The sequence below is a fragment of the Chiloscyllium punctatum genome, chromosome 7, assembly GCF_047496795.1.
Source record: "Chiloscyllium punctatum isolate Juve2018m chromosome 7, sChiPun1.3, whole genome shotgun sequence".
Taxonomy (NCBI): Eukaryota; Metazoa; Chordata; class Chondrichthyes; order Orectolobiformes; family Hemiscylliidae; genus Chiloscyllium; species Chiloscyllium punctatum.
The window spans coordinates 128839756-128863884 of record NC_092745.1 but is presented as its reverse complement, the minus strand read 5'-3'; the positions used below and the strand labels follow the sequence as shown (position 1 = coordinate 128863884).

Genomic DNA, 24129 nt, shown 5'->3' with positions numbered 1-24129 from the left:
CAGTGTCCTTCCTCCTTCCAGCAGACTCTGAGCAGCGTTCAGACCTCCGTCTGCTGCAATGGACTGACTGAAAAGAAACATATATCACCCACGTGGATCCCCTACCCACCATCCTGACAGCCAGGAGAGAGCTTCCAGCCTCTGTCGCCACATCCTGCCAACTGAACGATGCCTTCATTCCCGATTGATGGAGGTAAGCAGAAAGGTCACACCATTTATTTTAAGAGGCATTTTTATCAGATACCAAACAGCCCCACAGCACTGAGCTCTGCACATACAGAGTCCCTCCTTTTAGCTCAGAGGGGGCCTATTTTAGCAATGGAGTGTTTATTGAACTATTCAGTGCCCTGTACATTGTTGTTCTCCTTAACGTTGAGTCTGTCTGACCATTTATAAGAATACCCACTGCTATTATCTCCTGAAAGACAATTAGAGATGGACATTAAACAGTAGCCTGCGACAGTGCTCATAGGCCACAACTGAATACAATTTAAGGGGTGGCTCAGTGGCTAGCACTGTGGCCTCACAGCACCAGGGACATGGGTTTGATTCCAACCTCGGGTGACTGTCTGTATACAGTTTGCATGTTCTCCCTGTGTCTGTGTGGACTTCCTCCCGGGTGCTCCGTTCTCCTCCCACATTCCAAAGATGTGCAGGTTAGGATGGATTGACCATGGGAAATTGTCTATAGTGTTCAAGGAATGTGCAGGCTAGGGGGCTTAGCTATGGGAAACGCAGGATTATAGGGTAGGGAGTTGGGTCTGGGTGGGATACTCTTCGCAGGGTCTGCTTGAACTGGAAGGGCTGAATGGCCAGTTCCATGCAATCGGGATTTTATGATACCACCACGTCTGATATCCCTCGGTTAAAAATCTGTCCATCACAGATATAGCTATGTTCAAAGATGGTGCACCCACAGACTTCTTAGGCAGAGAATTCTGAACATTCACAATAAATTTCTCAGCCTCAACGTCAGGCCAAAAGAATTGGCCTCTTTTTGCTGAGACAATTCCCCAGTTCCCAGGCTCCAGTGAATCTTAAGGAAATCAAAAGGACAATTTACTGGCAGGACCAGTAATGTCATATTCACTGGCAGACATGAGATTGTTTGGAAAAGCCATTCACTGCCCCCTATCCCTCCTCTCTCATGGTGGACCAGAAGATAAAGTGGAGCAATACCACCACCTGCTGGCTGCAAACCATATTAGCACAGGGTGGCTGGTGTGTGGAGAAGCAGCTTGTGCCGATTGGAAATTTGCATAATTGCAGCTGACAGAGACAGCAATTACAATGGGGAGAAGCCAAGGTTGGGTTAGGGATTGAGCGTATGCAAGATCCTTCTTGTTGTGTGCTGTTTATGCCAAAGTGCTTGTTGCACATCAATGAAATCAGAGCATGATCACAGAATTGTTACGGCCCTGAAGGAAGCCATTCAGCCTATCGGTGTCTACACTGCTTCTATCCCCTGGTTCTGGATTAGTGGTGCTGGAAGAGCACAGCAGTTCAGGCAGCATCCAAGTAGCTTCGAAATTGATGTTTCGGGCAAAAGCCTTTCATCAGGAATAAAGGCAGTGAGCCTGAAGTGTGGAGAGATAAGCTAGAGGAGGGTGGGGGTGGGGAGAGAGTAGCATAGAGTACAATGGGTGAGTGGGGGAGGGGATGAAGGTGATAGGTCAAGGAGGAGAGGGTGGAGTGGATAGGTGGAAAAGGAGATAGGCAGGTAGGACAAGTCCAGACAAGTCATGGGGACAGTGCTGAGCTGGTGTTTAGAACTAGGGTGAGGTGGGGGAAGGAAAAATGAGGAAACTGTTGAAGTCCACATTGATGCCCTGGGGTTGAAGTGTTCTGAGGTGGAAGATGAGGCATTCTTCCTCCAGGTTGGTGAGGGAGCGGCGGTGAAGGAGGCCCAGGACCTCCATGTCCTTGGCAGAGTGGGAGGGGGAGTTGAAATGTTGGGCCACGGGGCGGTTTGGTTGATTGGTGCAGGTGTCCCGGAGATGTTCCCTAAAGTGCTCTGCTAGGAGGCGCCCAGTCTCCCCAATGGAGAGGAGACCACATCGGGAGCAACGGATACAATAAATGATATTAGTGGATGTGCAGGTAAAACTTTGATGGATGTGGAAGGCTCCTTTAGGGCCTTGGATGGAGGTGTGGGAGGAGGTGTGGGCACAGGTTTTACATTTCCTGCGGTGGGAGGGGAAAGTGCCAGGATTGGAGGGTGGGTTGTTTGGGGGCGTGGACCTGACCAGGTAGTCGCGGAGGGAACGGTCTTTGCGGAAGGCGGAAAGGGGTGGGGAAGGAAATATATCCTTGGTGGGGTCTGTTTGGTGGTGGCAGAAATGTCGGCGGATGATTTGGTTTTTGCAAAGGTTTGTAGGGTGGAAGGTGAGCACCAGGGGTGTTCTGTCCTTGTTACGGTTGGAGGGGTGGGGTCTGAGGGCAGAGGTGCGGGATGTAGACGAGATGCGTTGGAGGGCATCTTTAACCACGTGGGAAGGGAAATTGCGGTCTCTAAAGAAGGAGGCCATCTGATGTGTCCTATGGTGGAACTGGTCCTCCTGGGAACAGATCCGGCGGAGGCGGAGGAATTGGGAATACGGGATGGCATTTTTGCAAGAGGTAGGGTGGGAAGAGGTGTAATCCAGGTAGCTGTGGGAGTCGGTGGGTTTGTGAAAAATGTCAGTGTCAAGTCGGTCGTCATTAATGGAGATGGAGAGGTCCAGGAAGGGGAGGGAGGTGTTAGAGATGGTCCAGGTAAATTTAAGGTCAGGGTGGAATGTGTTGGTGAAGTTGATGAATTGCTCAATCTCCTCGCGGGAGCACGAGGTGGTGCCAATGTAGTCATCAATGTAGCGGAGGAAGAGGTGGGGAGTGGTGCCGGTGTAATTACGGAAGATCAACTGCTCTACGTAGCCAACAAAGAGACAGACATAGCTGGGGCCCATACGTGTGCCCATGGCTACCCCTTTGGTCTGGAGGAAGTGGGAGGATTCAAAGGAGAAATTGTTAATCCTCCCACTTCCTCCAGACCAAAGGGGTAGCCATGGGCACACGTATGGGCTCCAGCTATGCCTGTCTCTTTGTTGGCTACGTAGAACAGGTGCAATTACACCGGCACCACTCCCTACCTCTTCCTCTGCTACATTGTTGACTGCATTGGCGCCACCTCGTGCTCCCGTGAGGAGGTTGAGCAATTCATCAACTTCACCAACACATTCCACCCTGACCTTAAATTTACCTGGACCATCTCTGACACCTCCCTCCCCTTCCTGGACCTCTCCATCTCCATTAATGACGACCGACTTGGCACTGACATTTTTCACAAACCCACCGACTCCCATAGCTACCTGGATTACACCTCTTCCCACCCTACCTCTTGCAAAAATGCCATCCCGTATTCCCAATTCCTCCGCCTCCGCCGGATCTGTTCCCAGGAGGACCAGTTCCACCATAGAACACATCAGATGGCCTCCTTCTTTAGAGACCGCAATTTCCCTTCCCACGTGGTTAAAGATGCCCTCCAACGCATCTCGTCTACATCCCGCACCTCCGCCCTCAGACCCCACCCCTCCAACCGTAACAAGGACAGAACGCCCCTGGTGCTCACCTTCCACCCTACCAACCTTCGCATAAACCAAATCATCCGCCGACATTTCCGCCACCTCCAAACAGACCCCACGACCAGGGATATATTTCCCTCCCCACCCCTTTCCGCCTTCGGCAAAGACCGTTCCCTCCGCGATGACCTGGTCAGGTCCACACCCCCAAACAACCCACCCTCCAATCCTGGCACTTTCCCCTCCCACCGCAGGAAATGTAAAACCTGCACCCACACCTCCTCCCTCACCTCTATCCAAAGCACTAAAGGAGCCTTCCACATCCATCAAAGTTTTACTTGCACATCCACTAATATCATTTATTGTATCCGTTGCTCCCGATGTGGTCTCCTCTACATTGGGGAGGCTGGGCGCCTCCTAGCAGAGCTCTTTAGGGAACATCTCTGGGACACCTGCACCAATCAACCACACCGCCCCGTGGCCCAACATTTCAACTCCCCCTCCCACTCTGCCGAGGACATGGAGGTCCTGGGCCTCCTTCACCGCCGCTCCCTCACCACCAGACGCCTCGGAACACTTCAACCCCAGGGCATCAATGTGGACTTCAACAGTTTCCTCATTTCCCCTTCCCCCACCTCACCCTAGTTCTAAACTTCCAGCTCAGTAACTGTTCCCATGACTTGTCCGGACTTGTCCTACCTGCCTATCTCCTTTTCCACCTATCCACTCCACCCTCTCCTCCCTGACCTATCACCTTCATCCCCTCCCCACTCACCCATTGTACTCTGTGCTACTCTCTCCCCACCCCCACCCTCCTCTACCTTATCTCTCCACGCTTCAGGCTCACTGCCTTTATTCCTGATGAAGGGCATTTGCCCGAAACATCAATTTCGAAGCTACTTGGATGCTGCCTGAATTGCTGTGCTCTTCCACACCATTAATCCAGAATCTGGTTTCTAGCATCCACAGTCATTGTTTTTACCTCGTTGATTCTATCCCCTGGTGTCAATATCCTGCCTTTTCCTCATCTCCTCACACACCATTTCTATCCAAATCACCATCCAATGTGCTCTTGGATGGTTGAGCCTCCCTCACATTTCCGGGCAGGGCATTCCATAAGAAGGAGAGAGCCATTCAGCCCCTCAAATCTGCTGCAGCATTCAATAAGTTCCTGGCTGATCTCATTGCATTTTCAATTCTGCATTCACATAAGACTTGATTGTCCTGTCAGTCAGACCATGAGATATTGGATCAGAATTAGGTCATTTAGACCATCAGATCTGTTCCATCATTCAATCATGCTGATATCTTTCTCAACCCCATTCTCCTGCCTTCTCCCCTTATCTCTTGATTCTCTTACTGATCAGGAACCTATCTATCTCTGTCTTAAATACACGCAATGATTTGGCCTCCACAGTCCTCTGTGGCAATGAGTTTCACAGATTCATCACATTCTGGGTGAAGACATTCCTTTTCATCTTAGTACTGAAGGGTCATCCCTTTACTCTGAGGCTCTCCCTTTGGGTCCTAGTCTCTCCGACTAGGGGAACATCACAGAGAGTCATAGAGTCCTACAGCATGGAGACAGGCCCTTTGGCCCAAACCGGTCCATCCCGACCAAAATGTCCATCCATTTCCCTGCACCTGGCCCATATCCTTCTAAACTTTTCCTATCCATGTTTATGTCCAAACGCCTTTGAAATGTTGTTAATGTACCCACCTCAACCACTTTCACTGGCAGCTCATTCCATATGCGTACCACCCTCTGTGTAAAAGGTTTCCCCTCAGGTTTCCTTTTATTCTTTCCCCTCTAACCCTAAATTGATGCCCTCTAGTCCTTGATTCCCAACCCTGGGAAAAAGACTGAGTGCAGCCACCCTCTCCATGCCTCTTATGATCTTATACACTTCTATAAACATAGAACACAGAACGTAGAACAATACAGCACAGAACAGGCCCTTCGGCCCACGATGTTGTGCCGAACTTCGAACCTAGATTAAGCACCCATCCATGTACCTATCCAAATGCCGCTTAAAGGTCGCCAATGATTCTGACTCTACCACTCCCACGGGCAGCGCATTCCATGCCCCCACCACTCTCTGGGTAAAGAACCCACCCCTGACATCTCCCCTGTCCCTTCCACCCTTCACCTTAAATTTATGTCCCCTTGTAACACTGTGTTGTACCCGGGGGAAAACGTTTCTGACTGTCTACTCTATCTATTCCTCTGATCATCTTATAAACCTCTATCAAGTCACCCCTCATCCTTCGCCGTTCCAACGAGAAAAGGCCGAGAACTCTCAACCTATCCTCGTATGACCTACTCTCCATTCCAGGCAACATCCTGGTAAATCTTCTCTGCACCCTCTCCAAAGCTTCCACATCTTTCCTAAAGTGAGGCGACCAGAACTGCACACAGTACTCCAACTGTGGCCTAACCAAAGTCCTGTACAGCTGCAACATCACTTCACGACTCTTGAATTCAATCCCTCTGCTAATGAACGATAATATTCCATAGGCCTTCTTACAAACTCTATTCACCTGAGTGGCAACCTTCAAAGATCTATGTACATAGACCCCAAGATCCCTCTGTTCCTCCACCTGACTAAGAACCCTACCATTAACCCTGTATTCCGCATTCTTATTTGTTCTTCCAAAATGGACAACCTCACACTTGGCAGGGTTGAACTCCATCTGCCACTCCTCAGCCCAGCTCTGCATCATATCTAAGTCCCTCTGCAGCCGACAACAGCCCTCCTCACTGTCCACAACTCCACCTATCTTCGTATCATCTGCAAATTTACTGACCCACCCTTCGACTCCCTCATCTAAGTCATTAATAAAAATTACAAACAGCAGAGGACCCAGAACTGATCCCTGCGGAACTCCACTTGTAACTGGGCTCCAGGCTGAATATTTACCATCTACCACCACTCTCTGCCTTTGACCGGTTAGCCAGTTTTCTATCCAATTGGCCAAATTTCCCTCTATCCCATGCCTCCTGACTTTCCGCATAAGCCTACCATGGGGAACCTTATCAAATGCCTTACTAAAATCCATGTACACTACATCCACTGCTCTACCCTCATCCACATGCTTGGTCACCTCCTCGAAGAATTCAATAAGACTTGTAAGGCAAGACCTACCCTTCACAAATCCGTGCTGGCTGTCCCTAATCAAGCAGTGTCTTTCCAGATACTCGTAAATCCTATCCCTCAGTACCCTTACCATTACTTTGCCTACCACAGAAGTAAGACTAACTGGCCTGTAATTCCCGGGGTTATCCCTATTCCCTTTTTTGAACAGGGGCACAACATTCGCTACTCTCCAGTCCCCTGGTACCACCCCCGTTGCCAGTGAAGACGAGAAGATCATTGCCAACGGTACTGCAATTTCCTCTCTTGCTTCCCACATAATTCTAGGATATATCCCGTCAGGCCCGGGGGACTTGTCTATCCTCAAGTTGTTCAAAATGTCCAACACATCTTCCTTCCGAACAGGTACCTCTTCTAGCTTATCAGTCCGTTTCACACTCTCCTCATCAACAATACGGTCCCTCTCGTTCGTAAATACTGAAGAGAAGTACTTGTTCAAAACCTCTCCTATCTCTTCCGACTCAATACACAGTCTCCCACTACTGTCCTTGATCGGACCTACCCTTGTTCTTGTCATTCTCAGGTTTCTCACATACGCATAGAATGCCTTGGGGTTATCCTTGATCCTATCTGCCAAGGATTTTTCATGCCCTCTCTTAGCTCTCCTAATCCCTTTCTTCAGGTCCCTTCTGGCTATCCTGTATCCCTCCACTGCTCTGTCTGAACCCTGTTTCCTCAACCTTATGTAAGCCTCCTTCTTCCTCTTTACTAGACATTCAACCTCCCTCGTCAACCAAGGCTCCCTCACACGACCATTTCTTTCCTGCCTGATCGGTACATACATATCAAGGACACGTCGTATCTGCTCCTTGAAAAAGTTCCACATTTCCACCACATCCTTCCCTGACAGCCTATGCTCCCAACGTATGCTCCTCAAATCCTGTCTTACAGCATCGTAATTTCCCTTCCCCCAATTGTAAAATCTTCCTTGTTGTGCGCACCTATCTCTCTCCATAACTAAGGTGAAAGTCACAGAATTGTGGTCACCATCGCCAAAATGTTCACCCACTAACAAGCCCACCACTTGTCCCGGTTCATTACCGAGTACCAAATCCAATATGGCCTCCCCTCTGGTTGGACACTCTACATACTGCGTTAGAAAAGCTTCCTGGACACACTGCACAAACACTGCCCCATCCAATCTACTTGATCTAAAGAGCTTCCAATCAATATTTGGGAAGTTGAAGTCACCCATGACTACGACCCTGTGGCTTCTGCACCTTTCCAAAATCTGTTTCCCAATCTGTTTCTCCACATCTCTGCTGCTATTGGGGGGCCTATAATAAACACCCAACAAGGTGACTGCACCTTTCCTATTTCTGACTTCAGCCCATACTACCTCCAGAGGCAGATCCCCCTCAAACTTCCTTTCTGCAGCCGTTATACCATTTCTAATTAGCAATGTTACCCCCCCTCCTTTTTTACCACCCTCCCTAATCTTACTGAAACATCTGTAACCAGGAACCTCCAACATCCATTCCTGTCCCTCATCTATCCATGTTTCCGTGATGGCCACAACATCGTAGTCCCAGGTACCGATCCACGCCTTAAGTTCACCCACCTTATTTCTGATACTCCTTGCGTTGAAGTATACGCACTTGAGCCCATCTCCGTGTCCGCAAGTAGTCCCTGTCAGTGCTACCTTCTCCCTCAGTCTCCAATGCTGTAAAGAAAATGTCCTATCAAATTGTGCATCCAATTTGCCAGCTCCCTCTGGATTCCATGTAAATTAACATAGAACATAGAACATTACAGCGCAGTGCAGGCCCTTTGGCCCTCAATGTTACACCGACTTGTGAAATTAATCTGTTGCCCATCTAACCTACACCATTCTATTATTATCCATTTGTTTATCAAATGCCCATTTAAATGCCCTTAATGTCAGTGAGTCTACTGTTGCAGGCGGGTCATACCATGCCCCGACTACTCTCTGAGTAAAGAAACTACCCCTGATATCTGTCCTAAATCTATCACCCCTCAATATAAAGCTATGTCCCCTCGTGTTAGCCATCATCATCCGAGGAAAAAGGCTCTCCCTGTCCACCCTAACCATCTGATTATCTATATGACTCGATTAAGTCACCTCTCAACATTCTTCTCTTCAATGAAAACAGCTTCAAGGCCCTCAGCCTTCCCTCGTAAGACCTTCCCTCCATACCAGGCAACATCCTAGTAAATTTCCTCTGAACCCTTTCCAAAGCTTCCACATCCTTTCTATAATGCAGTGACCAGAACTGTACACAATACTCCAGATTGCAGCCTTACTAGTTGTCTTGTAAATCTGAAACATGGCCTCATGGCTCCGAAACTCAATCCCCCTACCGATAAACACCAGCACACCATATGCCTTCTTAACAACCCTATTAACCTGAGTGGCAACGTTCAGGGATTTATGCACCTGGACACCGAGATCTCTTTGTTCATCCACACTGCCAAGAATTTGACCATTAGCCCAGTACTCTGCATTCCTGTTACTTCTTCCGAAGTGAACTACCTCACATTTTTCTGTATTAAATTCATTTTCCATCTATGTCTCTCTTTAACCTACTACATCCTTCGGCACTATTCACAACTCTGCCTACCTTAGTGTCGTCCACAAATTTACTAACCCATCCTTCTACGCCCACATCCAGATCATTTATAAAAATGGCAAACGGTAGTGGCCCCAAAACAAATCTTTGTGGCATAGCACTGGTAACTGAGCTCCAGGATGAACATTTCCCATCAACCACCACCCTCTGTCTTCTTTCAGCTAGCCAATGTCTGATCCAAACCACTAAATCCCGAAACTTCTTATTTTGTGCAATAGCCTACCATGTGGAACTTATCAAATGCTTTACTGAAGTCCATCTGAAGCATATCAACTGCTTTACCCTCATCTACCCGTTTTGTCACCTTCTTGAAGAACTCAATAAGATTGGTGAGGCACGGCCTTCCTTCACAAAACCATGTTGACCTTCCCTAATCAAATTATTTCTTTCCAGATGATCATAAATCCTATCTCTTACAATCTTTTCCAACATCTTACCCACAACCTAAGTAAGGCTCACTGGCATATAATTACCAGGGTTGTCCCAACTCCCCTTCTTAAACAAGGGAACTACATTTGCTATCCTCCAGTCTTCTGGGACTACTCCTGTCGACAATGATGACATAAAGATTGAGGCCAAAGGCTCTGCGATCTCCTCCCTGGCTTCCCAGAGAATCCCAGAGTCTTATTTTCAAATCTTCCAAAATTGCTGAAACCTCCTCTTTGTCAGCTTCAATCCCATCTAATCTTGTAGCCTGTATCTCCGTATTCTCAGTAACATTGCCCTTTTCCAATAGGAATACTGACAAAAAGTATTTATTAAGCGCTTCTCCTATGTCCTCAGATTCCGCATACAACTTTCCACTACTGTCTTTGGTTGGCCTTAATCTTACTCGAGTCATTCTTTTATTCCTGATATACCAATAGAAGGCCTTAGGGTTTTTCTTGATCCTATCCGCTAACAGATTCTCATGTTCCCTCCTGGTTCTTCTTAGCCCTCTCTTTAGATCTTTTCTGGCTAACATATAACTCTCAAGCTCCCTAACTGAACCTTCACGCCTCTTCCTCACATAAGCCTTCTTCTTCCTCTTAACAAGATCTTCAAATTCTTTAATAAACCATGGCTCCCTCTCTCAACAACTACTCCCTGCCTGATAGGTAAATACTTATCAAGGGACCACAGAAGCTGTTCCTTGAATAAGTTCCACATTTCAAGTGTGTCCATCCCCCGCAATTTCCTTCCCCATCCTAAATCTTGCCTAATCACATCATAATTGCCTTTCACCCAATTTTACCTCTTTTCCTGCTGTATATACCTATTCCCGCCCATTGCTATTGTAAACATAACTGAATTATGGTCGCTATCGCCAAAGTGCTCACCTACCTCCAAATCTAACACCTGGCCGGGTTCATTCCCTAGAACCAAATCCAATTTGGCATTGCTCCTTGTTGCCCTGTGTACATACTGTGCCAGAAAACTCTCCTACACACACTGAACAAAAACTAACCCATCTAAACTACTTTAACCAAAGTATTCCCAGTCAATATTGGGGAAGTTAAAGTCCCCCATAACAACTACCCTGTTACTCTTGCTCCCATCAAGAATCATCTTTGCTATCCTTTCCTCTACATCCCTGGAACTATTCAGACGCCTATAGAAAACCCCCAACAGGGTGACCTCTCTTTTCCTGTTTCTAACCTCAGCTCAAACTACCACTGTGGATGAGTCCCCAAGCGTTATCTCAGCTGCTATAATAACCCTTGATTAACAACGCCACCTCCACCACCTGCTCCTCCCCCACCCAACCCTTTACCATCGTTTCTGTTCTTCCTGAAATATCTAAATCCCTGTACCTGCAACAACCATTCCTATCCCTCCTCTATCTATGCCTCTGAAATGGCCACAACATCGAAGTCCCAGGTACCAACCCATGCTGCAAGTTCACCCACCTTATTCCAGATGCTCCTGGCACTTCAATGCAACATCTGCTTGACAGTCCCCTCTCGCAACCTTGTAAACCTATCCCTGACCTCACTACCCTGAACCTCCTGTACACTGGAACTACAATTCAGGTTCCCATCCCTCTGCTGCATTAGTTTAACCCCTCACCCCCAAAGACTATTAGCAAATTTACCCCCCAGGATGTTGGTACCCCTCTGGCTCAGGTGAAGACCATCCTGTTTGTAGAGGTCCCACCTTCCCCAGAGGGAGCTCCAGTTATCCAAGATCTTCCAGAGCAGACTGCCATGTCATACCATATCAATGGCCTTACTGAAATTCAGATAGATGATGTCTACCGCCCTGCCTTGATTAACCTTCCTGGTCACTTCATCAAAGAACTCTAACAAATTTGTGAGGCATGCTGACTATTCCTCATCAAGCCCTATCTTTCCAAATGCATTTATATCCTATCTCTCAAAATCTTCTACCTACCTACCACTGGTGTGAAACTTTTACTGGTTTATAGTTCCCAAGTTTTTGTTTGCAGCCTTTCTTGAATAAGGGCACAACATTTGCTACCATCCAGTCTTCTGGGACCTCACCCATGGCAATGATGATGCAAAAATAACACCCAGGGACGCTGCAATGCCTCTCTGGCCTCTGACAGTGTTCTTGGATATATCTGGTCAGGACCAGGAGACTTATCCACCTTCATACATAGGGTCATAGAGATGTACAGCATGGAAACAGATCCATCTGCCCAACCTGTCCATGCCGACCTGAAATCCCAACCCAATCTAGTCCCGCCTGCCAGCACCCGGCCCATATCCCTCCAAACCCTTCCTATTCATATACCCATCCAAATGCCTCTTAAATGTTACCAGCCTCCACCACTTCCTCTGGCAGCTCATTCCATACACATACCACCATCTACGTGAAAAAGTTGCCCCTTAGGTCTCTTTTATATCTTTCCCCTCTCACCCTAAACCTACCCCCTCTAGTTCTGGACTCCCCCATCCCATGGAAAAGACTTTGTCTTTTTATCCTATCCATGCCCCTCATGATAAGTACGTACCTATCAGGCAGGGAGGAAAGGGTCGTGTGAGGGAGCCGTGGTTTAATAAGGAGTTGGAATCCCTTGTTAAATGGAAGAGGGCGGCCTTTGTAAAGATGAGGCGTGAAGGTTCAATAGGGGCGATTGAGAGTTATAAGGTAGCCCGGAAGGACCTGAAGAGAGAGCTAAGAGCAGCAAGGAGGGGACATGAAAGGTCCTTAGTTGGTAGGATTAGGGAAAACCCTAAGGCTTTCTATAGGTATGTTAGGAATAAAAGAATGACTAGGGAAGGAATAGGTCCAATCAAGGATAGTAATGGGAAGTTGCGTGTGGAGGCTGAAGAGATTGGGGAGGCACTGAATGAATACTTTTCGTCAGTATTCACTCAGGAACAGGACATTGTTGTCGATATGAATACTGAAGCACGAATAAGTAGAATGGATGGCTTTGAGATATGTAGAGAAGAGGTGTTGGAAATTCTGGCAAGGGTGAAAATAGATAAGTCCCCTGGGCCTGATGGCATTTATCCAAGGATTCTCTGGGAAGCAAGGGAGGAGATTGCAGAGCCATTGGCCTTGATTTTTGTGTCCTCTTTGTCGACAGGAGTAGTGCCAGAGGACTGGAGGCTAGCAAACGTGGTTCCCTTGTTCAAGAAGGGGAGTAGGGATAATCCTAGTAACTATAGGCCAGTGAGTCTCACTTCTGTTGTGGGCAAAGTCTTAGACAGAATTGTAAGGGATAGGATTTATGCACATCTGGATAAGAATGATGTGATCAAGGATAGTCAGCATGGTTTTGTGAAGGGCAGGTCGTGCCTCACAAACCTTATTGAATTCTTTGAGAAGGTGACTCAGGAGGTAGATGAGGGGAAAGCGGTAGATGTGGTATATATGGATTTTAGTAAGGCGTTTGATAAGGTCCCCCATGGTAGGCTACTGCAGAAAATACAGAGATATGGCATTGAGGGTGAGTTGGAGGTTTGGATTAGGAATTGGCTCTCTGGAAGAAGACAGAGGGTAGTAGTTGATGGCAAAGGTTCATCTTGGAGTGCCGTCACTAGCGGTGTTCCGCAAGGATCTGTTTTGGGACCATTGCTGTTTGTCATTTTTATAAATGACCTGGAGGAAGGGTTAGAAGGTTGGGTGAGCAAGTTTGCGGATGATACGAAAGTCGGAGGAGTTGTAGACAGTGAGGAAGGATATGGCAGGTTACAGCGGGATATAGAGAAGCTGCAGAGCTGGGCAGAAAGGTGGCAAATGGAGTTCAATGTAGCTAAGTGTGAAGTGATTCACTTTGGTAAGAGTAATAAAAAGATGGATTACTGGGCTAATGGTAGACTACTTGGTAGTGTGGAAGAGCAGAGGGATCTTGGTGTCCATGTACACAGACCTCTGAAAGTTGCCACCCAGGTAAATAGTGCAGTGAAGAAGGCATATGGCGTACTGACTTTTATTGGTAGAGGAATTGAGTTCCGGAGTCCTGAGGTCATGCTGCAGTTGTATAAGACTCTGGTGCGGCCGCATCTGGAATATTGTGTGCAGTTTTGGTCGCCATACTATAGGAAGGATGTGGAGGCACTGGAACGGGTGCAGAGGAAGTTTACCAGGATGTTGCCTGGTATGGTAGGAAGATCGTATGAGGAAAGGCTGAGGCACTTGGGGTTGTTTTCATTGGAGAAAAGAAGGTTTAGGGGTGATTTGATAGAGGTGTACAAGATGATTAGGGGGTTAGATCGGGTTGACAGTGAGAACCTTTTTCCACGTATGGAGTCAGCTATTACAAGGGGGCATAGCTTTAAATTAAGGGGGGGTAGATATAGGACTGATGTTAGGGGTAGGTTCTTCACTCAGCGAGTCGTAAGTTCATGGAATGCCCTGCCAGTAGCAGTAGTGGACTCTCCCTCTTTATGGGTATTTAAGCGGGCATTGGATAGGTATATGGAGGATAGTGGGTTAGTGTAGGTTAGGTGGGCTTTGATCGGCGCAACATCGAGGGCTGAAGGGCCTGTACTGCGCTGTATTCTTCTATGTTCTATGTTCTATGTTCTATGATTTTATAAACCTCCATAAAGTCACCCTTCAGCCTCCGACGCTACAGGGAGAACAGCCTCAGCCTATTCAACCTTCCCTTATTATGTTTCTTCTTCCTCGGGATGAGTGCTGCTGGGCCTCCCGAATTACCCCCAGAATTTCCTGCCATTGCTGCTGCACCATCTTCCCTGCTAGGCTCTCCTTCCAATCAATTCTGGCCGTGTCCTCTCTCCTGTCTTTGTGGTTCCCTTCACTCAATTGTAATAACATTACATCTGATTCTAGCTTCTCCCTCTCAAGCTACAGGGTTAATTCTGTCATTTTACAGGCGCTGCCCCTGGGGTTCCTTCACCTTAAGCTCAAGTATGCCTCATTACACATCAGTTGTCACACAGTTATTGGGAAAACCCATCTGGTTCACTGAGGTCCTTCAAAGAAGGAAACTGCCATCCTTACCTGGTCTGGCCAACATGTGGCTCCAGACCCACAGCAACTCTTAACTCTGATCTGGGCAGTTAGGGATGGGCAATAAATACTGGCCGAGTCAGAGACACCCACATTCCATGAATTAATTTAAAAGAAAAATCCTCCCTTAAGAACCATAGAGTCTTCGAGTCACACAACATGGAAACACACCTTTGGTCCAACCAGTCCATGCCGAACATAATCCCAAACTAAACTAGTCTCACCTGCCTCCTCCTGACCCATATCCCTCCAAACCTTTCCTATTCATGTACTTATCCAAATGTGTTTTAAACATTGTAATTATGCCCACGTCCACCACTTCCTCAGGGAATTTCACACACGGATCACTCTCTGTGTAAACATTTTCCCCCTCATGTCTTTTTAAAATCTCTCACCTTTCACCTTAAAAATGTGCCCCCTCCTCTTGACATCCCCATCCTTGGGAAAAGACACCGACCATTAACTCTATGTATATACCTCAGGATTTTACAAACTTCTGTCAGATCACCTCTCAACCTCCTACGCTCCAGTGAGAAAGTCCCAGCTTATCCTGTCTTTCTTTACAGCTCAAACCTTCTGTACTCGGCAATATCCTGGTAAATCTGTTCTGAATCCTCTGCAAGCTTCCTATAACTGGGTGACCAGAACAATACTCCAGAAGAGTTTAGTGTACTAGATATATGTTTATTGAATAAGTGACATCATCTGACGAAGGATTAGTGCTCCGAAAGGTAGTGATTTCAAATAAACCTGTTGGACTATAACCTGGTGTACTGGATTAGTGGTACTGGAAGAGCACAGCAGTTCAGGCAGCATCCAACGAGCAGCGAAATCGACGTTTCGGGCAAAAGCCCTTCATCAGGACCTGGTGTAGTCTAACTTCTGACTCTGTTTTGATATGCAGAGTGTGGACTAATTTCATTGAGTCTACCATTCCACTCAGTGATCCATGTATGATGGAACTACAGGTTGGTGTAGACTGGTCAATGTCCACTGCCCTGAATGAGGCTGTTTGGCTCATCTTGCCTGTGCCTCTTTGCTGAGTCCCAAATCCCTGCTTCTGATTTGTATGTTCCTTATCCTCACACACCTGTTTAACTCACTCTTAAAGTTATTGACAATCACCTTTTACCACCATTTCAGGGAGGAATTTCCAATTCTCGACAACCCTCAGTAGACTCTCATCATCACATTACAGAAAGGATGTGATCGCTCTAGAGAGGGTCCAGAGGCGAATTACACGGATATTGCCAAGACTGGAGAGTTTTAGCGGTGAGGCAAGATAGAAAAGGACAGGCAGTGGTATGATAGTAGTGTCTCAAGACTAGAGGCTCAGGTTAATGCCCTAGAGTCATGGGTTCGTATCCCATCATGGCAGATGGTAAAATTTGAATTCAATAAAAAAAATTAACGTCAGGTCTAATTGTAGCCATTGTTGTAAAATCCCATCTGGTTCACTGGCTGCTCTTTTTAGGGAAGGAAATCTGCAGTCCTTACCTAAGCTGACCTGCATGTGACTCCAGGCCCACAGTAATGCAGTTGACCTTTTGCTGTCTTCTGGGAAACTAGGGATGGGCAATAAATGCCAGTCTAGCCAGTGCCATTTAGATCCCATGAGTATCCAACCGGACCCTCCATATTCAGTTCCCCTGGGTCTGGGTGTGCTGAGATCCATGGGTTTTGGGGGAAATGTTCTACCAGCTGCAGCCACTGCTGCTTCTGTGGCACTGTTGAGTGCAAGGAATGCTGTTTTCTGATTGGCCGGCAACTCACGCTGGGCTGTACCTCTTCCCCGCCCCCTTCTGGGTCCTGATTCCAGCGTACATCCTGTAGGTAGCCTCACCGCTGCTCGATCAGCATGTGGCTTGGTGAACCATCCCAAGTCGGGTTCAATTCCCGACTCAGTCGACTGACTGTGTGGAATTTGCACATTCTCCCCGTGTCTGTGTGGGTTTCCTCCCACAGTCCAAAGATGTGCAGGTCAGGTGAATTGGCCATGCTAAATTGCCTGTAGTGTTAGGTAAAGGGGTAAATGTAGGGGAATGGGTGGGTTGCGCTTCGGCGGGTCGGTGTGGACTTGTTGGGCCGAAGGGCCTGTTTCCACACTGTAAGTAATCTAATCTAAGGTAGAAGCACCATGGGGTCTCTTGTGCGCCCTCCAGCTGACAGGCAACACCCCTAATGCCTCCTCACGATTCCGCCTGGCCACAGAAGCCTATGGAAGGAGGCCATTTGGCCTATTATGTCTGTACTGCCTCTCTGAACCATGTGATGTATCCATTCTCTCACCCTTTCTCCATAACCCAGCAAATATTGACCACTCAAGTAATCATCTCAATACCCTATTGAATGCTTTGACTGAACAGATAAAATAAAAACAAGCTGGAGTTGTTTACCTGGGAGGGGGGGATGTTTAGGGGAGATTCAGTCGATGAAATTATAAAGGGCCCATAGAGGGGAGATAGAAAATACCCAATTCCCTTAACATAGAGGTCATTGACCCAAGGGCTATAGATTTACAGCTATTGAAAGAAGGATAGAAGGGAACTGAGGATTTTTCTGTTCACCCAGACACCATATGACCATAAAAAGTAGGATCAGAATTATGTCATGGCTGATTTCCCAATTTCTCCCAATTCTCCTGCCTTCTCCCTGTAACTCTCATATCCTTACCAATCAAGTGCCTCTCTACCTCTGTCTCAAATACACTCAATGACTCGGCTTCCACAGCCCTCTGCGGCAATGAGTTCCACAAATTCACCGCCCTCTGCTGGTGACAGTCAGGAGCTGCCTTCCTGGAAGGCTGGGAGAGGTAGAAACCTTCATCCCAATCGAAAAGTACACTTAGATATACTCTTCAGGTACCAGAGCCTAAAGAACAATTGTAAGAATCCATTGGGTTCACTTGTGCCCTTTAAGGAAGGAAATCTGCCATCCTTACCTGGTCTGGCCTACATGTAACCCATTGTCATGAAATGACAAAAGAAGGGAATGAGAAAGTTTATAGTCTTAAAATTTATCTTTAAACATTTAGACTAAAATGTAATTTTGAATTATAGAACACATTTGCTGCACATTAGAAATTAGACAGGCAGGGAGGGTAAGGCAATTAAGAACATTTGCCTTAACGTCAGTGCATCTATATAAACAGGACGAGTGATAACATTCATGGCTCCTCCTTTGTGAAATTAATAACAGTGTTTGATTTTCACCTCAAAACGAAACGTATCAATTAACTTCTCTCCCAAATTATTGTCCTTCACTGTTACATGTCTAGTTCAGAACATGCAGTGCTTTTGTTAACTTTTTGTGTTTATGACAGTACAGCTTTTGTAAATTTCTGTATAAAGGTACATGTTGATGATAGTACAACAGATTAGCCTGCCAGGGCTCTTGAAGGGAGAGCGATGTCCTACTCCCCTGGGTTATTAGAATCCAGTTAGCCTGGCTGATAGATATCAGTGTTATGTTGTAACAGTGATGTTATTAGTAAATAAAGGGCTAAAGTTAAACTAAACTGCCTGTAAGAGGTTTTTTATTCCAGACTACCAATAGTACCATCTCCAGGATGAACCAAGAGAGGCTTACAGGTTGAGTTCACAAGGAATTCCCTAAGCTGTCTCAAATTTGTACTTTACCACCATAGCAATGTATTTGATTCTTAACTTTGCTTTGAAATGGTTGGGACTACCCCTCAGTCCAATGGCAATTAGAGGTGGCAACAAATGTTCATCTTGCCAGCAGTAACCCCAACCCAAGGACAAAAAAGAAAGTGAAAAGGGTGAAGGTGGATGATTGGTTTTTAGCTGGCATGGGCACAATGGGCCAAATGGCCTTCCTCCATCCCCTCGGTTTTACTATGCCCCTAACGTTTTGAGTGAAATATTTTCTCCACTCCAGGTCTTTTTGTTGCAGGTTTGAGATCCATGGCTTGTGTCTCATGATACATTGTCCAGAGGGAAAAGTTTTTTTCACTCTCTGTCTCCCCCATATCAGCTGGCACGTTAATGCAATTTGGCCATTTGACTCACACTCAGTGCGTTAATTCCCTTCCTCTGATGTCACTGCACGTGGAGCAGGAATTGGTGAAACCACAGACCAGCAGCGCAAAGAAAGGAATTCTCCCTATGTCCCCTCGTGCCAGGGGGAGTGAAAAGAGATGTTGTAAAGGGATTGAAAGATGTGGGGAGGGGAAGCACTGGGCAAAGCGTGACAGGCACATGCCTGGCCACCTTTGGGAGGGCCTTTCTAAGGTATTTGGAGTGAAAAGCAGGCAGAAAAAAGCTCAGTGCTTGTGGTGAGGGGTTGTTCTTAGATACGAGGCTGAATAAACTGGGCCTCTAGAGTTTAGAAAAATGGGTTAGGGAATCTCACGGAAACATACAGGACTCTGAAGGGGTTAGAACCCATTCTAAGAGGTTATTTCCCTGGCCCTCATCTTCCATCCTACCAACCTTCGCATATACCGCATCATCCGCTGACATTTCCGCCACTTCCAAACGGACCCTACCACCAGGGATATATTTCCCTCCCCACCTCTTTCCGCTTTCCTCAAAGAGTGTTCCCTCTGTGACTACCTGGTCAGATCCACGCCCCCCAACAACCCACCCTCCCGTTCTGGCACCTTCCCCTGCCACCGTAGGAGTTGCAAAACCTGTGCCCACACCTCCCCCCTCAACTTCATCCAAGGCCCCAAAGGCGCCTTCCACATCCATCAAAGTTTCACCTGCACATCCACCAATATCATTTATTGTATCCGTTGCTCCCATTGCGGTCTCCTTTACACTGGGGAGACTGGATGCCTTCTCACAGACCATTTTAGGGAACATCTCTGGGACACCCGCACCAATCAACCACACCACTCTGTGGTGCAAAATTTCAACTCTCCCTCCCACTCTGCTGAGGACATGCAGGTCCTGGGCCTCCTTCACCGCCACACCCTCACCACCTGACGCCTGGAGGAAGAACACCTCATCTTCCATCTCGGAACACTTCAACTCCATGGCATCAATGTGGACCTCACCAGTTTCCTCATTTCCCATCCCCCAACTTTACTCCAGTTCCAACCTTCCAGCTCAGCACTGTCCCCATGACCTGTCTTACCTGCCAATCTCCCTTCCCATCTATCCGCTCCACCCTCCTCTTTAACCTATCACCTCCATCCCTACCCCCATTCACCCATTGTACTCTTTGCTACCTTCTCCCAGCCCCAAACCCCTCCTATTTATCTCTCCACCCCGGAGGCTCCCTGCCTCCATTCCTGATGAAGGGCTTTTGCCTGAAACGTCGATTTTCCTGCTCCTTGGATATTGCTTGACCTGCTGTGCTTTACCAACACCACTCTAATCTAGACTCTATTTCCCTGCTTCAGCCAATCGAAAACGTGGGCTGGGCAGAGCATAGTCCCAGGTTAAGTGGCTGTTCATTCAGAATGGAGTTGGGGGAACTGACTTCATTGAACAGTGAGGAATTGTCAGCACTGTGCATACTTCATCACTGAACGTATCAAAGGAAGGAGATGGTAAGATCCCACAGAGGATGCAGTTTCATGTTCTCAGGACTTAAGTTCAGACCCCACTATACCAGGCAGTGAAATTTAAAATCAATGACATTCAGCCTCATGGTAACCATTGTCAATTATTACCCAAACTGGTCTGGCTCACTAAATTTCTTGCCCAGTCTGGATTACTTGTGACTCCAGACCCACAGCAATTGGTTAACTCTTAACTGCTCTCTAGGGAGTTAGGATGAGCAATAAATGCTGGCCCAGCCAGTGATACCCACACCCTGTGAATTAATTTTAAAATGTTCTTCCTTCTAAAGTGCATCCCCTATCATCTCTCTGCATTGAACTCCATTTGCTGTCTTTCTGCCCACTCCATCAAGTGGTCAATGCCCTTTTGGGGTTCTGCACAATACTGTTCACAGTTTTCAGTGTTTCCGAGTTTAGTGCCTTTCATAAACTCTGAAACTATCTGTTCCACATCAAGATCTCGATAATTTACAGAGATATCCAGAAAAGCAATGATGCTGAAGCAGACCCATGGAGAACTCCACTCCAAACCTTCTTCCAGCCTGAAAAATATCTATTGACCATTCCTCTCTGCTTCCTGTCATGTGATCAATCCTGTGACGACATGGCTATTGCCCCTTTTATTCCATGAGCTGTAGTTTCTCTCCCAGATCTCTGTATGTCACTGTATTGAATTCCTTGAGAAGGTTCACACACACGATATTAGAGCCTGATCAAGTCTTTCTGTTACATCAACAAACTGTAGAATGTTAGTTAGACAGTTTCCCATTTAGAAATCCATGCTGAATCTTCTTAATCAATCCATCCTTTTCCATGCAGCTACTAATTCTATCCCAAATAATTGATTTTAAATTGACCGATCTGTACTTGCTGGGCATTAGAATCTTTTAACAACAACTTTAACCTAAGAAGGACAAGCCGGGGGGGAACTATAGACCGGCAAGCCTAACGTTGCTGATGGGTAAGTTGTTGGAGGGAATCCTTCGGGACAGGATGTACATGTATTTTGAAAGACAAGGACTTATTAGGGCTAATCAACATGGCTTCGTGCATGGCAGTGGTTAGCACTGTTGCCTCAGCGCCAGAGACCCGGGTTCAATTCCCACCTCAGGCAACTGTCTGTGTGGAGTTTGCACATTCTCCCCGTGTCTGCGTGGGTTTCCTCCGGGTGCTCCGGTTTCCTCCCTCAGTCCAAAGATGTGCTGGTTAGGTGAATTGGCCATACTAAATTGCCCGTAGTGTTAGGTGAAGGGGTAAATGTAGGGGAATGGGTCTGGGTGGGTAGCTCTTCGGAGGTTCGGTGTGGACTTATTGTGCCGAAGTGCCTGTTTCCACACTGTAAGTAATCTAAAAAAAATCATGTCTCACAAATTTGATTGAGTTTTTTTGGAGAGGTAACAAAGAAGATTTATGAGGCCAGAGCAGTAGATGTGATCTATATGGACTTCAGGTGAGGCGTTCAACAAGGTTCCCCATGGGAGACTGGTTAGCAAGGTTAGATCTCATGGAAAATGGGGAGAACTTGCTATTTGGATACAAAACTGGCTCAAAGGTAGAAGACAGAATGTGGTGGTGGAGGGTTGTTTTTCAGACTGGAGGCCTGTGACCAGTGGAGTGCCACAAGGATCGGTGCTGGGTCCACTGTTTTTCATCATTTATGTAAATGATATGGATGTGAGATAAGTGGTGTAGCTGGTAGATTTGCAGATGAAACCAAAATTGGAGGTATAGTGGACAGCAAAGAAGGTTATCTCAGATTACAATGGGATCTTGATCAGTTGGGCCAATGGGCTGAGAAGTGGCAGATGGAGTTTAATTGAGATAAATGTGAGGTGCTGCATTTTGGGAAAGCAAATCTTAACATGATGTATACACTTAATGGTAAGGTCCGAGGGAGTGTTGCTGAACAAAGAGACCTTGGAATGCAGGTTCATAGCTCCTTCAAAGTGGTGTTGCAGGTAGATAGGGTAGTGAAGAAGGCTTTATTGGTCAGAGTATTGAGTACAGGAGTTGGGAGGTCATGTTGCGGCTGTACAGAACATTGGTTAGGCCACTTTTGGAATATTGCGTGCAATTCTGGTCTCCTTCCTATCAGAACGATGTTGTTAAACTTGAAAGAGTTCAGAAAAGATTTACAAGAATGTTGCCAGGGTTTGGAGGATTTAAGCTATAGGGAGAGGCTGAATAGGTTGGGGCTGTTTTCCCTGGAGTGTTGAAGGCTGAAGGGTGACCTTATAGAAGTTTATTAAATCATGAGGGGCATGGATAGGATAAATAGACAAAGTCTTTTCCCTGGGGTGGAGGAGTCCAGAACTAGAGGGCACAGGTTTAGGGTGAGAGGGGAAAGGTATAAAAAGGATCTACGGGGCAACATTTTCACTCAAAGGGTAGTACATGTCTGGAATGAGCTGCCAGAGGAAGTGGTGGAGGCTGGTACAATTACAACATTTAAAAGGTATTTGGATGGGTATATGAATAGGAAGGGTTTGGAGGGATATGGGCCAAGTGTCGGCAGGTGGGACGAGATTAATTTAGGATTTCTGGTCAACACGGACGAGTTGGACTGTAGGGTCTGTTTCCCTATGACTCTATGACAGAGTTTTTTAAACAAAGGTGTGATTTTTAAAAATCTTCAGCCTTCTGGCACCTCTCTTGAGTTCAGGGAAGTTAATGGCTAGTGCTTCTGCAATTTCCAATTTCACTTGTTTTAATATCTAAGGATGCTTCTTATCTGATCCTGGCCCCTCGTCAAGTATGAGCACTTAGTTCGGCCACTTTTGGAATACTGCATTCAATTCTGGTTTCCCTGCCATTGGAAAAATATTGTTAAACTTGAAAGGGTTCAGAAAAGATTTACAAGGATGTTGCCAGAGTTGGAGAGTTTGAGTTCGAGGGCAAGGCTGATTAGGCTGGAGCCTCTGAGGCAGCATCCAAGGAGCTTCAAAATCGACGTTTCGGGCAAAAGCCCTTCCTGATGAAGGGCTTTTGCCCGAAATGTCGATTTCGAAGCTCTTTGGATGCTGCCTGAACTGCTGTGCTCTTCCAGCACCACTAATCCAGAATCTGGTTTCCAGCATCTGCAGTAATTGTTTTTACCTGGAGCCTCTGAGGCTGAGGGGTGACTTTATAGAGGTTTATAAAATTATGAGGGGCATGGATAGGATAAACAGACAAGGTCTTTTCCCTGGGGTAGGAGAGTCCAGAACTAGAGGGCATAGGTTTAGGGTGAGAGGGGAAAGATCTAAAATGAAACTAAGGGGCAGATATTTCATGCAGAGGGTGGTGTGTGTATGGAATGAGCTGCTATAGGAAGTGGTGGAGGTTTGTACAATTACAATATTTCAAAGGCATCTGGATGGGTACATGAATAGTAGGGGTTCAGAGGGATATGGGCCAAGGGCTGGCAAATGAGACTAGATTAGGTTAGGATATCTGGTCGGCCTAGACAAGTTGGACCAAAAGGTCTGTTTCCATGCTGTACATCTCCATGACTCTCTGACTCAATGACTAACAGTCTGTCCAACAGTTTTTCTTGATCAATTTTGAATCCTGGTAGTGACACATAATCTATTACTGTGGCCTGGCTAGCATCTACCTCCTTGGTAGAGACAGATGCAAATGTTTTGTACCTTAGCCATACCCTCGCCTTCCATGTTTAAAACTTTTTTATTGGCCCCAATTTTGTGTGAGTCCTCCATTTACCACACCTTTACTATTGAAGTATCGTTAGAAGACTTTGGGATTTCCCTTAATGTTAACTGCCAGTCTTTTGTCATAATCCCCCTTTTCTAATATGCTTGATCACCTCCCTTTTAAACCCTCCTCTTGGTTCTCAATTGTATTTGCTACCTGACACCTGTGTT

The 24129-nt window shown here is 46.7% G+C and overlaps 1 protein-coding gene across 4 annotated transcripts in view; it reads left to right on the top strand.

Moving 5' to 3' along the window:
- ttll7 (tubulin tyrosine ligase-like family, member 7) overlaps positions 1–24129 on the top strand; it is a 401618-nt gene that overhangs the window by 184733 nt on the left and 192756 nt on the right. For 3 of the 4 annotated variants that reach the window (XM_072574809.1, XM_072574807.1, XM_072574808.1), the window contains exon 2: positions 25–193. In XM_072574809.1, the coding sequence (XP_072430910.1) occupies positions 169–193 (25 nt within the window). In that variant the 5' untranslated portion in view covers positions 25–168. Of the gene's footprint in view, positions 1–21; positions 194–24129 lie in introns of all 4 variants that reach the window. The other variant, XM_072574806.1, reaches the window with a different exon arrangement.